We start from the raw sequence: 23,985 nt of genomic DNA on the forward strand, positions 1-23,985 counted from the left end.
ATATTGTCGGCACTCTTAGCAAATTCCTTTTTGTGTATTTGGGCCAGGGGTGTGAGCCGAGCCGGCTCGTGAGTTTGATGAGTCGGCTCGACAAAAACTTGAACTCGAACTTGAATTTTTCGAACTCGAGCTCAAGCTTTCTAACGAGTCGAGCCTGATCTCATTTTTAGTTGTTCGTGAGCTCGCAAGATGTTTTTTAATTAATTTTTTTATTTTAAATATTATTAATATAAAATAAATAATAGTTCAAATAAATAATCAAAAAAAATTACAGATCATTTTTTATTTCAAATTGTTTTATTATAATATATAATAATACGCTTCTAATAATGTTAAAAAAACAAAATGACTAGTTCGAGCTCGAGCTCGAGTTCAGAAAAACAATACTCGAAAGTCGAGCTCGAGCTCGAGCTCGCTAAAACAGCGAAGCTCAGCTCGTTTATACCCTAAATTGCCCCTATTATGCGAAAACAAATCATAGGTCCATCATCACTAAACTGGTGTCTATTAACTCTTTTACATTAGAATTTAGACGTGAAACACTAATCGAGTTTTTAACTTTTACGATCACTGTTTGTAATATTTTTGTTCCATAAATACGGCAAATATTTACACTTGTTTGTTTGTGCTAGTCACCAAATAAATGATTTATCTTTTACTCTCGTGCTTTTACAAAATAATAATAGGAAATACTCATCATCAATGTTGGTTAGAACCAAAGCGGCTATGGAATCGGACGATTATTTGGTTTATGGTTCTCTACGGTCGAACCGGGTTTTTAATTTTTTTAATATTTTATTATTTTATTCATTTTAACGTTTTAACAATACTATTTTATTTATATTTTTTAATCTCCCACCTATTAGTTCATTTTTATGTACCTCATCCCATTTTTTACACTATTTCTTTTACTTACACTTTATATTTGTCCATTATTTGTTCTCTAAACCTGGCAATCGGTCACCCCTATTTGACCATCCATGACCATATCGACAATTCTTCGACCACCCATGATTAGATCCGGCCACTCACAACTAAGTACGTGAAGGTTTGCTCAAATATATTCACAAATAATCAACTTAGCATTGGTTTGAGATTTTTTGGCCGAAAACTGAGTTCTTAGACTGATTCATCGATTCTCAGGTTTTATATGGTCGAACTGAGTTTTGGTCATTTGACCCCAGTTTTTAATTTTCAGATTTTAAAGATTAGACCGAACCGCCTTATTACCGTGTCACATTCGAACCAGTCCGACTGGCGACTCCAATGTGATTCTAACAACATTGCTCATCATGCACCAATTGGTTACTAAACGTTTATCAATTGAATGCTGTCATACATTTCCTAAACTAGACAAATTTTGAAAAAGAAAAAAATATTATACTAATGGGCCAACATTTGGACTAGATTTCTCATTTTTTAAATGTGGAAATATGCAATACTCCCTTGTTTAAAAAATATTTTAAATTAAACTCAATTTTTATAACTTTTTTTATAACCCAAATTCCAATCTAAATTAGTGGGATGCCCCCTTACCAGATATGATAAGACCAAAGTCCCCTTATGTGTTAGGGTTTTAATTTTATTCCTCACTCTTTGTATCACTCTCACGTTCACACTCTCTCTCTCTCTCTCTCAAAATTTATGTTCCTTTTTTTTTTTTTCCCAGATCTGTAAACCGTCGCCGCTCTTCTTCGAGGTTACACCAGTGCCGCCGCTCTCTTTCGAAATTTACACCAGTGCCGCCGCCGTCCTCCCTCCTTTTCACACCACCGCCATTATCCACTCACTCAACCACCGATCACAGCTACCGCCTAGGGTTCTACTGTCAAGTCTCGCTACGATGTCAAACCTCCCTGAAAATTCATGTTGTCACTTCCTACACACCATACCACCCCTTGCCGGCGGAAAACAAATCACTTTATCATATATGTATGGATATGTGGGTCTGTGTGTGTGTTTTGTCTGCGTGTTGAAATATTCTCTTTCTATATCTCTCTTGTGATTTTTTTTTTCTTTAGGCCAGTCTCTTGTGATTTTGTATTTGAGTCTTTAGATCTCTCTTGCGATTATTTTTTTCTTTGTATATGTCTCTTGTGATTTTTAGATTTTTAGATCTCTTGTGATTTATGTGGGTCTTTGTGTGTGTGATGTTTGTGTGAAATACTCTCTCTCTCTCTCTCTCTCTCTTGAAATATTGTTGTGTGTGTGTTTTGATTCTGTATTTTTTTTCTCTCTTTTTTTTTTTTTTTTTTTTTTTTTTTTTTTAAGATCTGGAAATACAGTGTCAGATTTGAACAACAACAATAATATAACTATAATTATATTCGAATATGACTATTGTTGAATATGACTGTAGTCATACTCGAATATGTTCTATTATATCCTTTCATGTTGACTTGTAATAACAAGATTTAAATTGTGGTTTTTTGTGTTGATGTTGATTGGATTGTTTTCGAAAATAATAGACAATCTTCGTTGTCTTTTTTTTTTTTTTCTTTTTCTCTTTTTTTTTTCTTTTTTTTCCAAATAGAACTACAACAGTACCATGACTACAGTCATATTCAAATATGTTCAATCTTATCGTTTCAAGTTGACTTTTAATAACAAGATTCAAATTGTAATTTTTTGTGTGGATGTTGATTGGATTGTACCACACTATATAATCGGAATTTTTTAAGTTGAAAATGTAAAAAACTGCAATATAAAGAAAGAATATGACTACGATTGATATAGTCACATAGTCATATTCAACTATAGTCGTATTCGGCTCAGTAAATCTGTCGAGAAAAAAATTTCAATTTTTTGTTTAAAAAAAGTAAAAAAGTTATTTAAAAAAATAAAAAAATAAAAAAATGCTAAATAATATTTGAAATAATAAAAAAATCAAAAATAAAAAATTCAATTTTTTTTTTTGATTTGATTGCTGATTTTTAGGAATTAGGAAAAAAAAGAATAATTGGGTCAAAATTTGCTAATTGATATAAGGGTATTATTGGGAATAAATATTTTAGGGATTATCCCAAAGAAAGATTTAAGGGCTGGATATATGATTATTTATTAGCGACATGAAGAGCTTATCGCTAATGAGTAATGACCGTTTTTAAAATAGATTATCGGATGCAACTTATTAGATGATATGTGGCAATACTTCATGAAAAATGAGTAATTAATTATCCTTGCTTTAATTGGAGCGTTGTTTTGAAAATGACACTCCATTGTTACCACGTATAGCAACTAGGGCTGGAAAAAAATTACCGAATATCGATTACTACGGTATACTTACCAAAAATTACCGAATAAATACCGAACTATCAGTTGCCACTACATTTGGTACGGTATTGGTACCGTACCATTAGTTTACGGTACGGTAGCGGGATTGGATCTTCAATACCATGGTAATACCGTACCGTACCACAACTTTGTATTTTTAAAATTAGTTAATATAAATTTCCTTTTATATTGTTAAATAAAAAAATATAGTCAACAAATAATAAAAAAAAAAAAAAAAAAAAAAACAAGAATCAGAATATGATATATCCTATATATATACATAATTATGTTTTTTTTTTTTGTATTCTCTTTATATATTTATGCAAATTCACTATTTGCCTCTCGTTAAGTTGTTTATGTCCACGCGTACTTCTTTAGTTCTAAAGTCCAACTAATCTCTTATTAGTAGAATTCTTTTTGCAACAATTTTCTTCTCTCTTTCTTTCACCCTGAGGTCCCAGCCTTTTGTTTCATTTGCATTATTGCAACATATTTAATTTTTTTGTTTCTTTTACTTAAACCATGAAACTTTCTTACTCACTAGTTTCTACAATTTTTCTATAGATATATTAGTAAGCATTAGTTAACTAAAGCAAAATTTTCTACTAGGTTGTATAATGTATATTCATGTAGATTGCTTCATTGCCATAATTATTTGCTTAATTTGTTGTATGTATTCATCTTAATTATGGTATTATCCGAATTCATCACCAAAATTATGTACGGTAGATTACCACGTACCGATTATACCGTACCGAAACTAACGGTATACCGAATTACGGTATACCGCAATTGTTGGTACGGTAACGGTATAGATTTTTTCAATACCGCAAGATACGGTAGGTACACGGTATTGAACAAAATATTCGGCAACCGTACCGAAACCACCCCTAATAGCAACTGTCGGTGGTGAATGTGAATACAAATTCGACCACCACGAAATTAAAAAAACAATTTGATGGGGGCCATTTTGGCGAAGCTTGGGTTGAACCTAAGCAAGCGAACCGAAAGAATAAAAAACGAATTGAGCCAAAGAAGTTTATAGGCATTAGGGACCCAAATGGAGCCTCAAAATGGGTATGGGAGATCATATGCGAAATGGGTTGAAGAGGAGGCCCTAGGAGCTCGCCCTTACCGAGAGATGAGCTTGCCCTAGTTAGGGAAGTAGCGAAATAATGCGTGAACTATATAAGAAGGTTTAAGAGGAAGACGAGAAGGAAAATAAAGAAAGGGAATAAGCTCGTAGAAGTAGAGAAGGAATCATGTAATTTTAGGAAGATGTGTTGATTATACGCCTCTTAACTGTACAAAGATTCCTAGATAATCGTCTCTGAATAAACACATGTAAACATTCTAATTAGGGTTATATTTTGATAAATAAATAACAATTATCTCTACCTAAACTATCTCTACTTTATACTCTGTTCACTGCTGCAGCGCAGCGGACCTCTACTCCAACGAGCGTTGAGTTTTCCGACGACCTAACGAGTAGGGTTTAGAAGGAGGTCTAGAGGGTGCGGATTTTGTGCAAATTTTATTAGCTAATTTGTCGTTTTTCAAAAACAAAAAAACCGCGCAGACGCGATTCGACATTTACATGTTGAATTTTGTCCCCAAAATTCGACATTAAGATGTCGTGTTCTTGATTAATTTTTACATGATTGTTATTTCAGTTTTCTTGATATTCTTTTATCATTAGTATTGGTTATTGATTTTTGGGGAAATTACACTCATACTCCTCAGGTATGCTGAAATAATTTTAAGGTTTATGTGTTACACCCACTCCCTGAAACATAGTTAGAATCTCTAATGGGATAATGCATTAGATACGTTATTCCGATAGTATTCTAACGGACTACTAGTTTCAGGAAGTGGTGAAGACAACATAGAGCTATGAGTGATTGAAGAAATGTTGGGGGAGCCATGTCACTCATTAACTCTATGCTGTCTCCACCACTTACTAAAAGTAATAGTTCGTTAGAACTCTATCGAAATAACGTATCTAATGCATTATCCCATTAGAGCTTCTAACTATGTTTCAGGGGGTGAGTGTAATTACGATACCACAATAAGCTTAAAGTTATTTCAGCATACCTCAGGGGTGTAGGTGTAATTTATCCTTTTTTTCCCCATTGCTTCTTTTGCTTTGTTTTGTTTTGATTCCGTCTATCTTATGTTTTTTCAACTTATTGTTGTTTCTAAATATTCGAATATTCGTTCGTCGTTATCTTTTCAAAAAAAAAAAAAATCACTATTATTTGTTTCCATGATATTTTTTTTTATTTTGACTGGATTTTTTTCATGATATTAAGATGATACGAAAGGTAAAACCTATTATCTAAAAGAAATGTACATTCATAACATAACATATTCACTGTGAAAAATAATAGCTTATATGGTTATTCCACATATATAGTTTGATCCCATATAAATATTAATTACCATAGTAAGGTAAACCGTAAATTTATAAATTATGCCAACCATTCCATATAATTATGCCAATATATATTATTTTAATTTAGGCATATATATATATATATATATATATATATATATATATATATATATATATATATATATATATATATATATATATATATATATATATATATATATATATATATATATATATATATATATATATATATATATATGAGTTTTATTATAGTATTAATACAAAGCATCAAGATACGACGTATCTATATTCCACTTATCAACATGTATGATGAAACTAATTAATCACGTGGAATTGAGATTCACTTCCATATTTTGCACATCAATATTAAAAAATAAAAATATGAATTTTCTTTATTTAGGTAATTTTTATTTTATATATAGTTAGGTGATTTTTTCGATTGCATTGCCTTGAATATACACGGCCAATACAAACTATATAACATTCACTAGCTTGTTTACAATATAAACATAACCTGTTGTATGAATTATTCATCTATCAATTCGAAGAACAAATACCCTAGTTTTTTTGGTGGCGATGGAGATTATAAAAAAACTATGGTACGTACTTATAAATAGTTAGATTACGATAATACAAATTATGCTTATGTACTTAATAACATAAGATGTTATAAGAATAAATATATTTGAAACCCGTGCTTCCTTTTAATTAATATTTATCATGTTGAGATGTTGCCGAAAGAGTTTACTGACAAATTATACGCAAGTTATATATCAGAGAAGGGTGGAACATGGCTCAAGATGACTTCAAATGTGAAAACTTTTATGGTGATTGAAGAAAATAAATCTGATGGGAATTATTACTTTACCAAATGTTGAAATTGGTTAGTAGAAGATTTTAATCTGACTGCTTCGGATAGTTTGATATGCACATACATTGACGTGAAAAGTCCAATCTCCAATGTATGTGAATATCAAACTATCCGAAGCGATCAGATTAAACTCTTCTACTAACCAATTCCAACATTTGGTAAAGTAATAATTTCCATTAGATTTATTTTTTTCAATCACCACAAGAGTTTTCTCATTTGAAGTCATCTTGAGCCATGTTCCACCCTTCTCTGATACATAACTTGCGTATTTGTCAGTGAACTCTTTCGGTAGCATCTACAACATGATAAACATTAATTAAAAGGAAGCACGAGGTTCAACTATATTTATTCTTATAATATCTTATGTTATTACATACATAAGCATAATTTGTACTATCATAATTTAACTATTTATAAGTATGTACCATAGTTTTTTTATAATCTGCATTATGCAGCGCCACCAAAAAACTAGGGTATTTGTTCTTCAGATCGATAGATGAATAATTCATACAGTAGATTATGTTTATATTGTAAATAAGTTGGTGAATATTATATAGTTTTTATTGGCCATGTATATTCAATGCAATGCAATTGAAAGAATCACCTAATTATTTATAAAATAAAATTACCTAAATAAATAAAATCCATGTTTTTATTTTTTAATAGGGTAAATGGCAAAAAGGCTCATCACATGGGACTTAAATGCATTTTGGTCCACGAAAAAAACAGTCTCTCAATTAAGCCCATCTACATGTCTTTAGTCTAAAATACCCTCAATAATATAATCCTTATCAATTCCACCCATAATGATCTAACTTCCTTAATATTACACATTGACCCCGGATTTAAACAAATATATCACATTAACCCCCAAAACTTTTTTTTTTCAGAAAATAATTTTTTTTTCTGAAATGTCCATATTCCGGCCAGATTCCGGCGTTGACTTTTTTTTTTTTTTTTTTTTATTGAAAATTTTTTTTTTCCTGAAATTTTTTCCGGTCGGTCAACCATCGTTGACCGCCGGTCTCCGGCGTTGACTTTTTTTTTTTTTTTTTTTTTTTTTGAATTTTTTTTTCTTAGAAGAAAAAAATATTTTAATTAAAATTACTGTTTTAGCTACTAAATTACTGTCTCAGACAGTAATATTACTGTTTGGGACAGTAATATTATGAATATTATTTTTTCCGAACAGTAATATTATGAATATTATTTTTCCGAACAGTAATATTATTAATATTATTGTCTAAGACAGTTAAATTACTGTTGAAGACAGTAATTTAGCATCTAAGGCAATACTATTAATTAAAATATTTTTTTTTAAGAAAAAAAATGAAAAAAAAACCAATTAACAGTTAAATTACTGTCTCCGACAGTTAAATAACTGCTGGAGCCAGTAATTTAGCAAACGAATACAATAATATTAATTAAAAATATTTTTTTTAAGAATAAACAAGTCAATTAACAGTTAAATCACTTTCTCCAACAGTTAAATAACTGCTGGAGACAGTAATTTAGCAACGAATACAGTAATATTAATTAAAATATTTTTGAAGAAAAAAAAAAGTCAATTAACAGCTAAATTACTGTCTCCAGCAGTTAAATAACTGCCGGAGACAGTAATTTAGCAGCCAAGACAGTAATATTAATTAAAAAAAAATTAAAAAAAAAACAAAATTATAAAAAAAAAAAAAAAAAAGTCAACGCCGGAGACCGGCGGTCAACGGTGGTCAACGCCGGAATCTGGCCGGAAAAAAAACATTTCAGAAAAAAAAAAAAAAAAAATCTGGAAAAAAAAATTGGGGGGTTATTGTGATATATTTGTTTAAATCCGGGGTCAATGTGTAATATTAAGAAAATTAGAGCATAATGGGTGGAATTGATAAGAATTAGGGTTAAAATTGGGGTCAAAATTGAAATTAGGGTTAAAATTGGTTAATTGATGAAATTGGGCTAAATTGGGGTGTAAGTCATGAAATTGGAGTTGAATTGGGTTTCAATGAATTATGGATAATTTTGGTATATATAAAAGGATTTTCCTTATTTGCAAATAAGTTTGAATGGGATGAATTTATTTGAAAGACAAAAAAATTAGATGTCCCTCTTTTATTTAAGTGCCCTTGTCATGGGCCTATTTGCCATTACTCCTTTTTAATATTAATGTGTCTCAAAATATGGAAGTGGATCTCAATTCTTCGTGATTAATTGATTTTAGCATACATGTTGATGATAAGTGAAAGAGATTAAATTATGAGCGGATCAACCGACATTTAATATAAATCGGGTTCCATTAATTTTTGACATGTGGCACTCTTAAGTCATAACTCTTAATAAATACGCTATTATAATTATGGTTAGAGGGGTTACCGATTATGGATTTGTTCGACCCTACACCCGGTGAAAAACACCGGGTGAGTCTTCTGCTGCCACGTGTCTCTTTTTTTGTATTTATAATAAATTCCCCGCTAGGGTTTATCTATAGGGGTTTTAGAAAAAAAAAAAAAAGAACACGTGGCAGCAGAAGACCTACCCGGTGTTTTTCACCGGGTGTAGGATCGAAGGAACCCCGATTATGCTGGGTTTTCTTTTTTTCTTTTTCTATTTTTCCAATTATTAGAATCATAATTATATTTTTATTTAAACTATTCACGTGTCAATCGTCTTTAACTGATTAATAAAGACGAGTTAAACGAAGAAGAATATAACCTTTGATTAAATGTTGAATGAGACAAATTGTGCTCTAGTTATGAACCAGTCTTTGATAAAAAAAAAAGTCTTGTAGTTAAATTATGAGGTTGTTGCAAATTGCAGTGTTCTGCAAAACTATTGGCTTGGCTGAACAATTAAATTAATGGATTTAATCTGTTGAGTGATCGTGACATCGGTTTACCTACGCATGTTTTGAAGTGGTTTTGAAGAAAATTACGAGTCAATTTGTGATTAGGCCGGAAACAGCTGTCTCTTCTGTTACCGTTCGTTTGTTAAATTCTCACCCTTCATTATAATCCTATTGTGGTTGTCCTTTTCATGCTGTTGTAAAATACGAGAAATCATCCTCGTTATATTTTTTGGATCGAGAGTTGTAAGTCTTTCGATTGTTATCTGACATTTATGGGGTGAATAAGATGTTATATTGTTAGACGCAATGTTTTCATAACAAGTTACTGTTTTACTTCGACTTCACTATTTCTTGTAACCGTTCATTAATCGACGTTAGATCAAATGTGCATTATGGTGTATTTATTCTGATCTCAATCATTTACTTTTTGAGAATGTTTGAAATTTTAACAATAGATCGAGTTAGTTTAGTTTAATTTTCAGCTCTGGTGGTAGATTGAGGTTGGAAGATATAAATCTTATGTATGTTAGGATTTTTCATTATTGAGATCAGATTATAGTTAGTCCTGGACCACTTTTGTCACTGATCTAGTTTTCTGACAATTTACGATGAACAAATCCTGGTTGCTGGTTAACATGAAATACCTTCGAATTGATGTCGATTTAAAAAAAAAAATCAATCTTTTTTTAATCGACGGACTTTGATGAATAAAGACATAATTCAGAAACAGGATGCATGCAGCGAACGTTTTTCTCCCGTTTGCGCTTGTTAGTACTGAGATTTTTTTATTGGAAAATGACGAAAGGGAATATATATATTCCAATTTCGGGCGGTAGATCTCGTTTTGTTGTTTTTTTCAGATTTTGCAGAGTGTTTGTACAGATTTTAGCTTTCATAATTTGTTAATGCTGAAAAAGACAATCATTGTAAGTATTTTTTTTTCTTTTCCTTCTGTCCTACAAGTCAAAACTTGCACTAAGTTTGGCACATTATTACACTAAAACTGCATTCTTGTTGTTACACAGGTCAACCATGTTCTACTCTAACATCTAATGAAATGTCAGATAACTACAAAAAATATTCTGTTCTAATCCTCAGTTACTTTTCGAAGGCAAGAAGTTCATGCAAATCGGAGGGCTGATCTTGAACAACGCAAGAATGCAAGAAGGCAAAATCCAAAGCCCATCACCACAAATCAAACCCGAAGCAACCGCCGGAACCATCACAGGAGCTCTCACCTTATCAATCATGTGCCACACATACACAACCAAACTCCCCACACACATATCTATAGCAAAATAAGCCCCCACTAAGAAAGGCACCGCCATAGCCATAGGCAGTGGGACCCACTTCCCCGACTTCCCTGGCCCCACATCCCTCAGCAAATTCGCCAGCACAGCAAACCCGAAAAACCCGTAACACAAATGCAAGCAGTGATGAGGAAGAGCTGAAAAACCTTCCACTCCAAGAATTGCCATGTTTCTGTATATGAGGGCGTAAGGTGCTTTGTACTCTCCATTAGGGTTTCCCACATCGAAGGTTTTGTAGAAGAGGAAGAAGGTTAGAGGAGCCACGATGCAGCCAATGGCAGTTCCAATGACCTGGCTGAGCAGCATTGACCGTGGTGAGGTTAGGGTTAGGTGGCCAGTTTTGAAATCGTGCATCAAATCGGATGAAATTGATGCCATTGATTTTATTAGACCGCACCCGATTAATCCAGTTACAACACCGTTCTCTTTGCCCACCATTGAAGCCAGCACAAAGAGAGCTACTTTACCGTAGTTGTATGCCATGTTCATGTCAGTTAGTCCAGCTCCATAAGCGTTGCAGAAGCATAAAGAGGGTGCGAAGATGTATGCAACTAAGACGTAGTACCATTTTAGCGGAGGGAACATTATTGGGATTACGATTATCGAGATTATTGAGAACAGAATGTAGCCCACGAGAGCTAGCCAAAAAGGGATTGTGTCTCTTATGAATACTTCGTTTCTTCGTGCTTCTAGGGTCTGGTTCTTGCTTTCTGGAGCTATGTTTGTAAGAGAACAAATTTTATTTTTTCAGTAAGGTTTAAAAAAATAAATAAAAAATTTGGCCTACTAAATGGCCTAAAATCGAACGGAAATTAGAAATGTTTCGTAAGACAAAATGAAATTATTTGCAGAGTTATTTAACCTGTTTGGAGATTCTTCTTCTTGAATGCAGAATGCATGCTTCGGAAGGTAAACCATAGAGTCTTGCAGAAATTGTAAAGACCGTCGCCTAGAATAAGGGCTATTGAAATAAAAATCTGTTGATGGAAAATGAATTGTGGGTTTTAATTTTCGTGTAGTAAAAATGAAGAATAATTATAGACTTGCGTGCCCACGTACGTACTTTGTAACCGTTTAAACTCTCCATGCTCGTTTCTTTGATGTTTTGAGGGAACCAATCTCCCTTCTTTTTACCTATTAACGGCCACATGACGCCCCAAGAGAGGACTGCTCCGAGAAGCAAAGACAGGTTCACAAGGTGGGAGCAGATCATTCCTGCTCCCACGTAAGTCATACTGAAATCGAAGTAAAATCTGCAAAATTCAATCAAATTAGTTACATCTTTGTAAAAATCTAAGATAAAAGAATAAGCTTCGTGTACATACGATTGTTTGAAAGCTTTTAATCCGAATGTGGGGAAAAAGACGAATCCACATTGATCTCCACCAGCAAAGAACCATTGGAAGAAACTCCATACGAAACTCAGTGAAAAGAACTTTGTGAATCCATGGACCTGTTTCCTGAGGTTTGAAAAGATCCTTCATTTTGAACAAGAAACGATTTGATTTAATAAGCAAGAAGAAAATTCGTACTGGGTCATTTTGTCCCCTTTAGCGCTGTGGAATCCATTGATGAGAACAGCAGTTGCGGTTCCACTCGGATAAGACAATTTGTAATCTATGATCATGATCTGCCCCAAAAATTTAAAAAAAGGGGCTTGAATTTAAATCAAGAAACCGACATCCAAATTCACGAAAAAAATCCACGATTTATTTTGTAGGATAATAAACGAACGAAGGGCTTGGGAAATAGTAACAAGTTCATACCTTTCTAAGAGGAACCAAACACAACAAGCCAACAAAGCTAACAACGAAAAGAAATCCAATCATCCAATCGAGCGCTGGTTCTTTATAACTCCCAGGTGGATTCCCTTCTGTATCAACCCCTGCTTGCTCATACGTCCTCTTATTCAATCCCAACAAATACGAACCAAATCCACCTGTTAATACCACATTCAATCAAGAAAAAAAAAAAAAAAAAAAACCCAATTCAACAATTAAATCAACAACTCGATCCCATCAGAAAATCAAAGTTGACGAAAAAAAAAAGTGCCTAAAGACATGATTTTTAATGGGTTTTTTGCTGACCTCCAAGAGCAATGCTGTAGCAAGAGACTGCACATGTCTGAATAATCGTATTCTCCTGTCGTGTAAACGGAGTTGGGGTGAAATTGGCCTTCTCGAGAAGCTTCGTCCACGCTCTTACAAACACAAATGCAAGAAGAGCAGCCGATACATTGAGGTTTGGGACAAGCCCTGTTGTAAGATTGAGCTTCATCACTACCACACTGTAAATTATCCCAATGAATAAACTCGCCACGATCCCTCGAACCGTAATCTGCTTATTCCACGGCGGTACCCTCTTTAAATCGTCGCATTGCTCTGTCATTTCATCCAAATTATCCCTTTCAATTTCCATAATTTCTGCCCTGTTATTCGACCCCATTTCCGACCAATTTTTCGATCACTCCCCCCTATTCGATTCTACAACAATCACACGAACAACTTCATCGGAAAAAATATAACAACGCATATAAAAACGGTTCATTTGTATCGCAATATAATAGAAGATTTTCTTACCCCGAAAGATGTTTGCTTGTCGCGAATCAGATGATCTGATGAAAATGAAACCTCTGAAAAACCCCACAATTTTTTTTTTTCTTTTTAAAAATGTAAGATAAAAGCTCACACTCAATCGTTTTCCCCAATTTCCAAATGGGACCTTTTTATTTATATGAAGGCGAAACTCCGATTTTAATGGAAATAGAATCCTTAACGTTGAAAATCTTGACATGATGGCGACATGTACTACTCAAAACCTCTGCAGTACAATATACCAACATAATTATATTTTACACCAAACTTTTCGTACCGAAAAATGACGACAGATTAAGCGAATTCCATTGTGTCATTTCCTCGAACAGGTGGTGGGCTACAATTGCGCCTTCCTTTCTTCTCGTCCGGTTGACCGCATTTAAAAAAGGGGTTATTTGAGATAACCCCTTCATTTAATTTCCTAAGAGGGATAAGTCCAATTAATAATCTCCTATTTTTGGGATAACTCCCTCCCATAGCAAAATACTTATTTACTCTTGTGGTTGCCATATTGAGAAGAAAAAATAAACCGGAGAAGAAAAAAGGAAGAAGAAAAGAAGAAAAAGAAGAAAAAGAAGAAAGGAACAAGAATAGAAGATAAGGAAGAAGAAAGGCTCAGTGAAAACAGACGATAAAGTAGCAGAAAGAAGAGAGAAAGAGGGGAGGGGAGAGGAGAGAGAGAGGAGGGAGTATAAAATGATATGATTTTTTTTTATTTTATTTCCTTGAAAAACGTTGACTAAGCTGATGTGGGAAGAAAATATAATATTCTAGGTATAAAACTAATAAAATAATTAAATTAAAAAAAAGAGTAAAAAACCCGGTTGGACCCCGGTTGAACCGGTCCAACCATGACCCAGTTACTTGTCCGTTTTGATGTCCGGTTCGATTTTCAAAACATTGCAAAATACTTATATTACTCTTGTGGTGTATTTTCGAATTTTAATGTTTAATTTAATTTCCTAAAACAACTCCCCTAAAAATCCGCATAATCCCCAAAATCTCTCCAAAAATTTCAAACCGTTTCAATTAAAATAAATTACGTTTGTTTGATTCTGTTTTTAATTTTAACCCTTTTTTTGCAGAAATTGTTTTTCTTTTAATTTTGATTAAAAAATTTTTTTCTTTTTTTGTAATTTATTTTAATTCTGAAGCTTTTTTTATAAGAAAATTATAAAATTTTGATTTTCTTAAAAAAAAATATTTTCGTTATTAAAAATTGATTTTTAATTTTGATTCTTTTTTTTTATTCTCTTTTTACATTTCTATTTAAAAAACAAAGTTTTTAACAAATTGAAATTCACTATAAACTTATCGAAAACCACTATGTAATCAACGAAAACCACTATGTAATTAATGTATTCCATTACAAAAATTCATTATATTATCGAAAACCACTATGTATTAACGTAGTTCATTACGAAAATCCATTATAAGCTTATTGAAAACCACTAAATAATTAACATTATCTATTACGAATTCGAAAATTCATTATAAGCTTATCGAAAATCACTAAATAATTAACATTATCTATTACGAAAATTCACTGTAAACTTATTGAAAATTTCAGTTTTAAAAAAAAAAATCATTTTGTTTCCAGCAGGTTTACCTAAAAATGAAATCCACTACACATTTGTCAAAATTTATCGACATTCATTATAAAAAAAAATATAAAAAGACAACGTAAAATTCACTGTTAAATTGTCGTAATTCATTGTCAAATTAACGTAATTCACTATTCACTTTCTAAGTTTAAATCCACTATTCCGGTACACATCAAAATTTATGAACATTCACTATCTAAAAAAAATTAACGTAATCCACTGTTCACTGCCTGAATTTGAAATTCACTATTCAATGTCTAAATTTGAAATCCACTATTCACTGTTTGAAATCCACTATTCACTGTACGTGTTGTCAACCTCATCCCTCTAACGTAATCACCTATTTAATGTCACGTAAGAATTCGAAAACCACTATTTACTAAAACCATTATCCACTATTCACTGTCTAAATTTGAAATCCACTATTCACACTACGCGTTGTCAACCCTATCCATTTAACGTAATCCACTATTTAATGTCGAAAACCACTATTTACCGTAAGCGCATCGACACCCCCCTCATCTATTCCTCGCGCCTGCAGCAAGTATATTTTGTCTGAAATCCACTACAAGTTCATAAAAAACCACTACAAAAATATAAAAATCCACCACAAAAGATCCCTTTACAAAGAGAAAACCCACAAAAAACTTGCCTAATTTCACCAAAAACCAAAAAAAATCCCGTTTAATAAACAATGTCATTGCAGACAATAAAGTCACCCGAGCATCACCCAACCTCGTCCTACTTGTTGCCATCACTCCGTTTGTGCAAAAAAAACAAATCAGTTTATGATGTGAGTGAGCAGATCAAACTTCTCCTATTCAATTACGGCATATGTTAGAAACTTTTAATAGGAACAGAATTTGTCGAACAGCTTTGAGGCGCGGAATATCGCTTTCTTTAAGAAGATATTTGCCCCTACTCAATTGAGTTTGCTATATAGGTTGCTGGCAATTCCTCTCCAGGATACAACAAAGCTGGATAAATAATCAATTAGCAATAATGATTATTTATAATTCTCTAGAGGAAAATTATAAACTGATAGAATAAAAGTTGATATATTTATCTCAAATAAATGCAATTTTTATAGTTATTGCAGGGATGTGAATGGAGGGTTGTACACTTTCACTAGCAGTTGCTTCTATTCAAATAGTTGCAACTGTTATTAAGAGTTGTTTATATTTGAATAGTTGCACCACTTCATAAAACGTGTTTATATTATCAAACTATCCAACAATCCCCCACTAGTTTGAGAATATTAACTCACATATATCAGTTCTATAAATTTATGCATATCTCAATGTATCTCTCGATTTTAACCTTAAGTTAGTGTTTTAATGTCTCAAAGTTTTAACGAAATATTTGGTGGCCTCAGCTTAAACCAATACCTCTTATATGACAACTGGAGAAATTACACACATAAACTTATTTATTTCCAAAATGAGAAACCTAAAATTCAGCACCATTATGGCCATGTGCTTCACCCTGATTTCATAAACATTTATAAGAATAAACCAGAAAATCTTATTTAGAAGCGGCACCACTTCAATGTTTATATAGGTGAAGTTTGTTTAAATATCTTTTGCTACTATAAGATATATCCTTGCAATATTAACTTCATTAAGAGTGTAAACTCATCCTCCTAATCGTAGCAAATAACACTGTTGTTTGGGTTAGTTAATCAATGTTATTCAGTCACATAACAGCAACTTGTTATTACCCATTAAACCTTAAAATAGTGATGTACTAATGAAGATTGGGTGTCCATTACTGATGACTATCAAAAAATGGTTTTAGTCCCATTCCTATTGTTGTTGTCTTTATCATGTCTCTATTTAGACCTTTAGTCAAGGGATCAGACAAGTTTTTACTTGACCTCACATAAACAATAGAAATTACTCCATCTAGAATTAATTCTCGAACATACTCATGTCTCAAACTTACATGTCTCGACTTTCCATTATAAACTTTGTTATAGGCTCTAGACATTGTCGTTTCACTATCGCAATACAAAGAAACAGCTGGCATTGGTTGTGGCCACAACTCTATATCTAACAACATGTTTCTTAACCATTCGGTTTATTTGCTTGCGGCACCTAGTGCTATAAATTTTGCTTCCATAGTAGAATGTGAAATGCACGTTTGTTTCTTTGAAGCCCAAGAAACGGCTCCCCCTCCTAGAGTAAAAATCCATCCAGATGTTGATTTGTTATTACTTAAATTTGTAATCCAACTAGCATCGGTATAACCTTCCAATACTGATGGAAAAGTACTGTAAAAAATCCCCAAGTTTTTGGTCCTTTTAAGATACCCCAATATCCCTCCAATAGCTTTCCAATGCTCAATGCTTGGATTATTAGTATATCTCGACAGCATACATACTGCAAATGCTATATCCGGCCTAGTGGAATGCATTGCATACATTAAGCTTCTTATTACACTAGCATATTCAATTTGCGCAATAGCTCTTCCGGAATTTTCAGCAAGTTTTAAACTAGGGTCGTATGGGGTATTTGCTTCTTTAATACCAAGATGAGTATATTTAATAAGCATCTTGTCTATATAATGTGATTGACACAAAGCATAACCATCACTGTGTTTCTTTACTTTAACTCCTAAGATTGTATCTACTTCATGCAGATCTTTCATCTTAAAATTTGCACTAAGATACTTTTTGGTTTCTAATATACCAATCATATTAGTACCAAAGATTAGTAAATCATCAACATAAAGACAAACAATTACACCATAATCCTGAGTGAATTTAGAATAAATACACATGTCAGCACTATTATGTTTGAATCCACTAAAAAGAATTGTGGAATCAAATTTTTCATGCCATTGTTTTGGTGCTTGTTTCAAACCATAAAGAGATTTTACTAATTTGCAAACCTTATTGTCATTCCCTTGTAAAACAAACCCTTCGGGTTGTTTCATATATACCTCTTCATCTAGGTCTCCATTTAGGAATGCAGTTTTTACATCCATCTGATGTATATGGAGGTGATAGATTGACGCAAATGCCATTAAAACTCGTATTAAAGCTATTCTTGCCACGGGTGCATAAGTATCAAAATAATCGATGCCTTCTTTTTGTCTAAATCCTTGAGCTACTAACCGAGCTTTAAAAGATTGAATTATACCATTCGTATTGTATTTTCTTCTAAATACTCATTTACACCCAATAGGTTTAGATCCTAATGGTAAGTCAACAAGAATCCAAGTTTTATTGGATAATATTGAATCCATTTCGTCATTGATAGCTTCTTTCCATAATGCAGAATCCCTCGATGATACGGCTTCTGAATATGTTTTTGGATCTTCTTCTATATTTAATAATATAGGTATTTTCCTATAAACAGAGTTTCTATCACCTTCTATGAGAAAAAACAAGAGCTTGAGATGATATAAAGTCAGGACCTATATTCTTTTCTTTCCTTATTCTTTTACTTTTTCTAGGTTCATTTGCAATGTCTGTATTGTTCCTCTTATTGCTAAGAGAACTACTGGAATGTATGTCAGAAGAAATAGGCCTTATATTTTCATTTGTTGAATCACTACAAAATTTGGTTTCAAGAAATTCAACATCACGTGATTCAACTATGACTTTGGAGTCCAAATCTAGAAGTCTATAGGCTTTAGAATTTTCTGCATAGCCAACAAAAATGCTTCTCATACCTCTAGGTCCCAATTTCTATCTTTTTGGATCAGGGACTCTATAAAAGGCTAAACACCCCCACACTTTAAAATACTTTAGATTTGGTATTCTGCCATTCCACATTTCATAAAGTGATACATGAGTTTTCTTTGACGTAATTCTATTATGAATATGGCATGCTGTAAGCATAGCCTCTCCCCATAAATTGAGAGGAACTTTAGCATTCAAAATCATTGAATTTGTCATATCCACCAACGTCCTATTTTTCCTTTTAGCCAATCTATTTTGCTGTGGAGTATAGGGTGCAGTTTGTTGATGAATTATTCCATGTTCTTCACAGAACCTTGAAAATTCGGTGGGAAAATATTCTCCTCCCCTATCAGTTCTCAATACTTTGATTTTCTTTTCCTTTTGATTTTCATCTTCAGTTTTGTATTTTTTAAACATATCAAAATCCTCATCTTTTGTTCTCATTAAATATACATACAAATATCTGGAGTAATCATCTATAAAGGTTATAAAGTATCTTTTTCCTCCTCTAGTGAGCACTCCATTTAATTCACATATATCAGAATGTACAATATTTAATAATTCAGAATTTCTTTCAGCACTAGGAAAAGGTTTTCTAGTCATCTTTGTTTGAATGCAAATTTCACATTTAAAATTTTTACTATGAGCATAATCTATAAAACCATGTTTAGACATATATTTCAAATAACCAAAATTTAAATGCCCTAAACGTTCATGCCATAAATTATGCGAATCAACAATATAAGCAGAAGGAGAAATTTTATTAATGCTGAGTTTGAACATTCCGTTACAAGCATAGCCTTTTCCAACAAAGACTCCACACTTAGACAATATCAAATTATTAGACTCTAGTACAACTTTTACGCCATTTTTGCATAAAAGATTTGCAGATACGAGATTTTTTCTAACCTCTGGAACATAGAAAACATTCATAAGAGTGAGTTTCTTTCCAGAAGTGAAATGAAGTTCAATTGTTCCTTTTCCCATAACTTTGGCTGAGTTGCCGTTTCCCATCAAAACGTGTCCTTCATTTGCTGACTCTATCAGACTCTTGAAATGGCTCTTATCATTGCATACGTGAATTGTAGCGCCGGAATCGAACCACCAGTCAAGAGAAAGAGATATATATGTCATATTAATCTCGGCAATTATTCCAATCTACATTTCTGATATCATGGCCACTAATTCCATTTGCTTGTCTTCCACGATATTTGCAGCATTAGACCCATTCGCACCATTAAAGCCACCACCAGCATTTTGGTTTTTCAAAAACCTACAATCACGAATGTAATGGCCATTCTTACCACAATGATAACAAGCTTTAGTTTTCTTGTCAAAATTTGAGCCTTTAAAGCCAGATTTCTTGAAGCTTTTCCCTTTATTAATCTTTAGACTACTATGAGTCTGTTTGTTCTTTTTGGTGTGATCTATCACATGCACATTGGAATTGATTTGAAAACCATCACGAACACGATTTTCTTCTTCAATTCTTAAATGTTTACCAAGTTTTTCCAAGGAAATCTCTTCTGTCATATGCAAAAGTTTCTTTCTGTAATCATTCCAACTTGGAGGTAATTTAGCAATAATAGCTCCAACTTGAAACGGTTCAGGAATTTTCACGTTCAAATCACTCAACTTATTAACTAGAACATGCAAGTCGTGAATTTGATCAAGAACAGAAAGTGTATCAATCATTTTAAATTCAAAGTATTTCATAATAGTGAACTTATCTGTGCCGATCTTTTTCAATCTTGTACTTGAATTCGAGTGTTGTCCAAATCTCCCTCGGTGACTTGATTGGAGTATACAGATCGTACAACCTATCCGAGAGAGTTTAAAATATGACCCATGCAGACCAATTCATCTTCTTCACGTTTCTTTCTGCCGGTTATTAGTTGTTACGTTTCTTTTTCCGATGGTTCTGGAAATGGCTGCAAAGTTGGATCCAAAACGTAGAAAATCTTCAAGGTGGTAAGGAAAAAGGTCATCTTGTCCTGCCAACGCGTGAAATTTGTTCCATTGAAACGATCCAACTTCACAAAGTCTTGATTCATCATAGCGAAAGTTGCCGTCGAACTTGATCCTGCTTCCATTGCTAATATCTTCTTAAATTTGTTAGAAACTTTTAATAGGAACATAATTTGTCGAACATCTTTGAGGCGCGGAATATCGCTTTCTTTAAGAAGATATTTGCCCCTACTCAATTGAGTTTGCTATATAGGTTGCTGGCAATTCCTCTCCAGGATACAACAAAGCTGGATAAATAATCAATTAGCAATAATGATTATTTTTAATTCTCTAGAGGAAAATTATAAACTGATAGAATAAAAGTTGATATATTTATCTCAAATAAATGCAATTTTTATAGTTATTGCAGAGAGGTGAATGGAGGGTTGTACACTTTCACTAACAGTTGCTTCTATTCAAATAGTTGCAACTGTTATTAAGAGTTGTTTCTATTTGAATAGTTGCACCACTTCATAAAACGCATTTATATTATCAAACTATCCAACAGCATATCCCTACAAATCACAACACAAACACCACTTAGCAGATGAACATCTCAAAAAAAGCACCCCAATTTCTTTACCTTTACGAAACCCGTGCGGCGATCAAGGAAAACGGCCCGCCGTCAAAGCCTTGTCCACAAATCGTTGAAGAAGGTGAATTAATCCCCACCAGACTGAAGCGAGATGATAGGGAAAGGAATTTGTCTAAACTTTTTATTTGGGGTTTTTTTGGAGGAGGTGATGCAGACAACCCAAAAAAGAAAAATCGCCGGAAAGTGTAAAGCAATCAAACATTGAAGAGGTTTATCCTCATCGATCAAAAAAAAATGGAGGTTTATCCTCTCGTGAAAGAAAGTCAGCGGGAGGATGTGGAAAGGAAAAGAGAAATTAACAGAAAAGGAAAAAAAACGGTAGGGGCCACGGGGATGCACGATTGCGAATTTGCGATCGTGCATGGCCAAAATAAAAAAGAGAAAGGAAAAGAATTTTCTCTGTAAAATTGGATAAATACACCCAAATGGCACCCGCTTTACAGGCAAAATTGCTGAAAAAAAAAAGAAAAAATAAAATGTGGAGAGTAAAATACGAGGACTACGACGACACTTATATAGTATTAATTTATTATTTTTAGTATTTTCTAAAAAATATTTTTTTGAAATTTCTTTTTTTTTTTTGTAAAAAAATATTTTGATATGTATATTGTACTGAAAATGACTATAAATGACTATAATTATTTGTAGTTATATTCTTTCTTTTTACCCCAAAGTCATGGTCGATCAATTATGTACACACACAAATATCATCGCTTATACAAAAAAAGTTCATACACGCCAACAACAAAATTCACAATTTATATATTTATATTATAAACCAACTCATAACCAACAAATACATATCGAAATACACAATTACATGCATATGTTACTATATGTACTAGTAATGTATAGTAATGTGTAGTGATATATACTGTAACCAACAAGTACATATCGAAAAACACAAATATATGCATATGTTACTACATGGTACTATATAATACTAGTAATGTGTAGTAATATATACAGTCTGTAGAACACTGTAATTACTTGAAGCAAATGTCAAAATCGTCACTTTTTGACACATTCAAAGAGAGGATCAATGGCTTCCATTAAGCTGTAATTATAATATCAAAACCAAAACAATATTTTAGTGCAAATAAACAAAAATTGAAAAAACATCAAAACAATTAATAATCGACAAACATTAAGATATATATATATATATATATATATATATATATATATATATATATATATATATATATATATATATATATATATATATATATATATATATATATATATATATATATATATATATATATATATATATAGAGAGAGAGAGAGAGAGAGAGAGAGAGAGAGAGAGAGAGAGAGAGAGAGAGAGAGAGAGAGAGATGGACCATAGCCGAAATGCTACGAATTTTAGACAAAACCACCAATAACTCCTCACCCCAAGCGCCTCCTACCAAAACCCTAGCCACCGCCAATCACCCAAGCTGATTCCACGCTTGCAATGAAAAAAAATTATAAAATAAATCTAAAAATCCAAAGTGAACGAAATTACCATCAAAATATAGATCTCGACGAGAGGAATCGGTGGGTAGCCCATCAAATTCCGTCAGTTAAAACACAAATTGCCCATCCGGCAAGCTCCACCGTCGTCGAAATACCCGTCTGCTGTAAATGATTCCAGAAACAGATTCAGAGATCCAAATTGTATTAAATAACCACCAAAACAAATATCTTGACGAGGGAATCCAACGATAGTTAAACCATCGAATTCCGACCACTAAAGAAAGAATTATGACTTCTGGAAGCAAACATCGTCGGTTGGAAACCTATAGGGGCTGAAATTTGGATACGAGAGTGTGAGAGAAAGAAGAGACAAACAAGGTACCGTTTTAAAACTAATCTTAAAAGGCATTTTATGTACTTCAGAATGGTGAAGAGTATGACAAATTGCTATTAAAAATGAAGGGTATGCACAAGTATAATATCCTTGATATTTAGTTCACAATATTTTCAATACGATGGGGCATCAAATAATTGCTTTAATTTTTAATAATTCTTGTCAAAATAATAACAGTTTTAATAAGGGTAAATTACACTTTAACCCTTGTACTTTGGCTGGATATCACTTTACCCCTTGTACTCTCAATTGCATCGATCTTCCCCCTTGTACTTTGATTCGATATTACTTTACCCCCTTCTACTCTCAATTCATCGATTTCCCCCTTGTACTTTGGCTCGATATCACTTTACCCCCTTCTACTCTGAATTCCATCGATTTACCCCATTACTTGAAAAATTATCTCAATGTGGCCCTCGCCGTTAGTTTTCAGACCTTTGACCTTAACACCGTTTGATTTAAGTATGAAAATTACAAAAATATCACCCCTCCAATTTAAATAATTATTAAAAAAAATTTTAAAAAAAATAAAAAACAAAAAACAACAAAAAAAAATAAAAAATCAAGATAACGAGAAAACATAGTCCACGACGCCAGCCACAATTTTTTTTTTATTTTTTTTTTATTAATTATTATTTAAACTAGGAGGGGTGGATTTTTTGTAATTTTCAAACTTAGATCAAACGGTGTTAATGTCAAAGGTCGCGAGGGCCACATTGAGATAATTTGTCAAGTACATGGGGGCAAATCGGTGCAATTGAGAGTAGAAGGGGGTAAAGTGATATCGAGCCAAAGTACAAGGGGGCAAATCGATGAATTGAGAGTAGAAGGGGGTACAGTGATATTGAACCAAAGTACAATGAGGCAAATCGATGCAATTGAGAGTACAAGGGGGTAAAGTGATATCCTGCCAAAGTACAAGGGGGTAAAGTGGAA

At 32.8% G+C, this 23,985-nt stretch overlaps 1 protein-coding gene, 1 long non-coding RNA gene and 1 pseudogene across 4 annotated transcripts; all 3 read right to left on the reverse strand.

Annotated features, from left to right (window-relative positions):
* Window positions 1–10,320: 10,320 nt before the first annotated feature.
* Window positions 10,321–14,034, reverse strand: LOC148768857 (metal-nicotianamine transporter YSL2-like). Of its 3 annotated transcripts, none has more exons than XM_088822414.1 (8): window positions 13,578–14,034; window positions 12,794–13,189; window positions 12,473–12,645; window positions 12,239–12,336; window positions 12,032–12,166; window positions 11,770–11,959; window positions 11,569–11,683; window positions 10,321–11,422 (listed from the first exon to the last, which is right to left on the reverse strand). In XM_088822414.1, the coding sequence occupies exons 2-8, from the start codon at window positions 13,149–13,151 to the stop codon at window positions 10,491–10,493; spliced, it is 2,001 nt and encodes a 666-aa protein (XP_088678540.1). In that variant the 5' UTR covers window positions 13,152–13,189; window positions 13,578–14,034; the 3' UTR covers window positions 10,321–10,490. The 3 variants fall into 3 exon arrangements, with proteins under 3 accessions (XP_088678540.1, XP_088678541.1, XP_088678539.1); XM_088822415.1 differs by having other exon boundaries at window positions 13,286–13,658; XM_088822413.1 differs by lacking the exon at window positions 13,578–14,034 and adding an exon at window positions 13,286–13,423 and having other exon boundaries at window positions 11,770–12,166.
* A 2,637-nt stretch (window positions 14,035–16,671) lies between these two features.
* On the reverse strand, window positions 16,672–17,328 carry LOC148768858 (secreted RxLR effector protein 161 pseudogene; annotated as a pseudogene).
* Window positions 17,329–19,334: 2,006 nt separating this feature from the next.
* On the reverse strand, window positions 19,335–21,471 carry LOC148768859 (uncharacterized). The gene is made up of 2 exons (XR_016033278.1): window positions 21,183–21,471; window positions 19,335–20,847 (listed from the first exon to the last, which is right to left on the reverse strand). It is a non-coding gene; the product is annotated as an uncharacterized LOC148768859 (long non-coding RNA).
* Between the last annotated feature and the right edge of the window lie 2,514 nt (window positions 21,472–23,985).

Source organism: Erythranthe guttata, chromosome 8 (assembly GCF_056151865.1).
Source record: "Erythranthe guttata isolate IM_541 chromosome 8, IM_541, whole genome shotgun sequence".
NCBI lineage: Eukaryota > Viridiplantae > Streptophyta > Magnoliopsida > Lamiales > Phrymaceae > Erythranthe > Erythranthe guttata.

Coding starts and splice junctions, on each gene's coding strand:
- LOC148768857 (XM_088822413.1), bottom strand. CDS start 13,151: ATGGGGTCGAATAACAGGGCAGAAATTATGGAAATTGAAAGGGATAAT. Junction 12,646..12,793: donor CTACAGCATTGCTCTTGGAG/GTCAGCAAAAAA, acceptor TGGTATTAACAG/GTGGATTTGGTTCGTATTTG. Junction 11,423..11,568: donor GAAGAAGAATCTCCAAACAG/GTTAAATAACTC, acceptor TTACAAACATAG/CTCCAGAAAGCAAGAACCAG.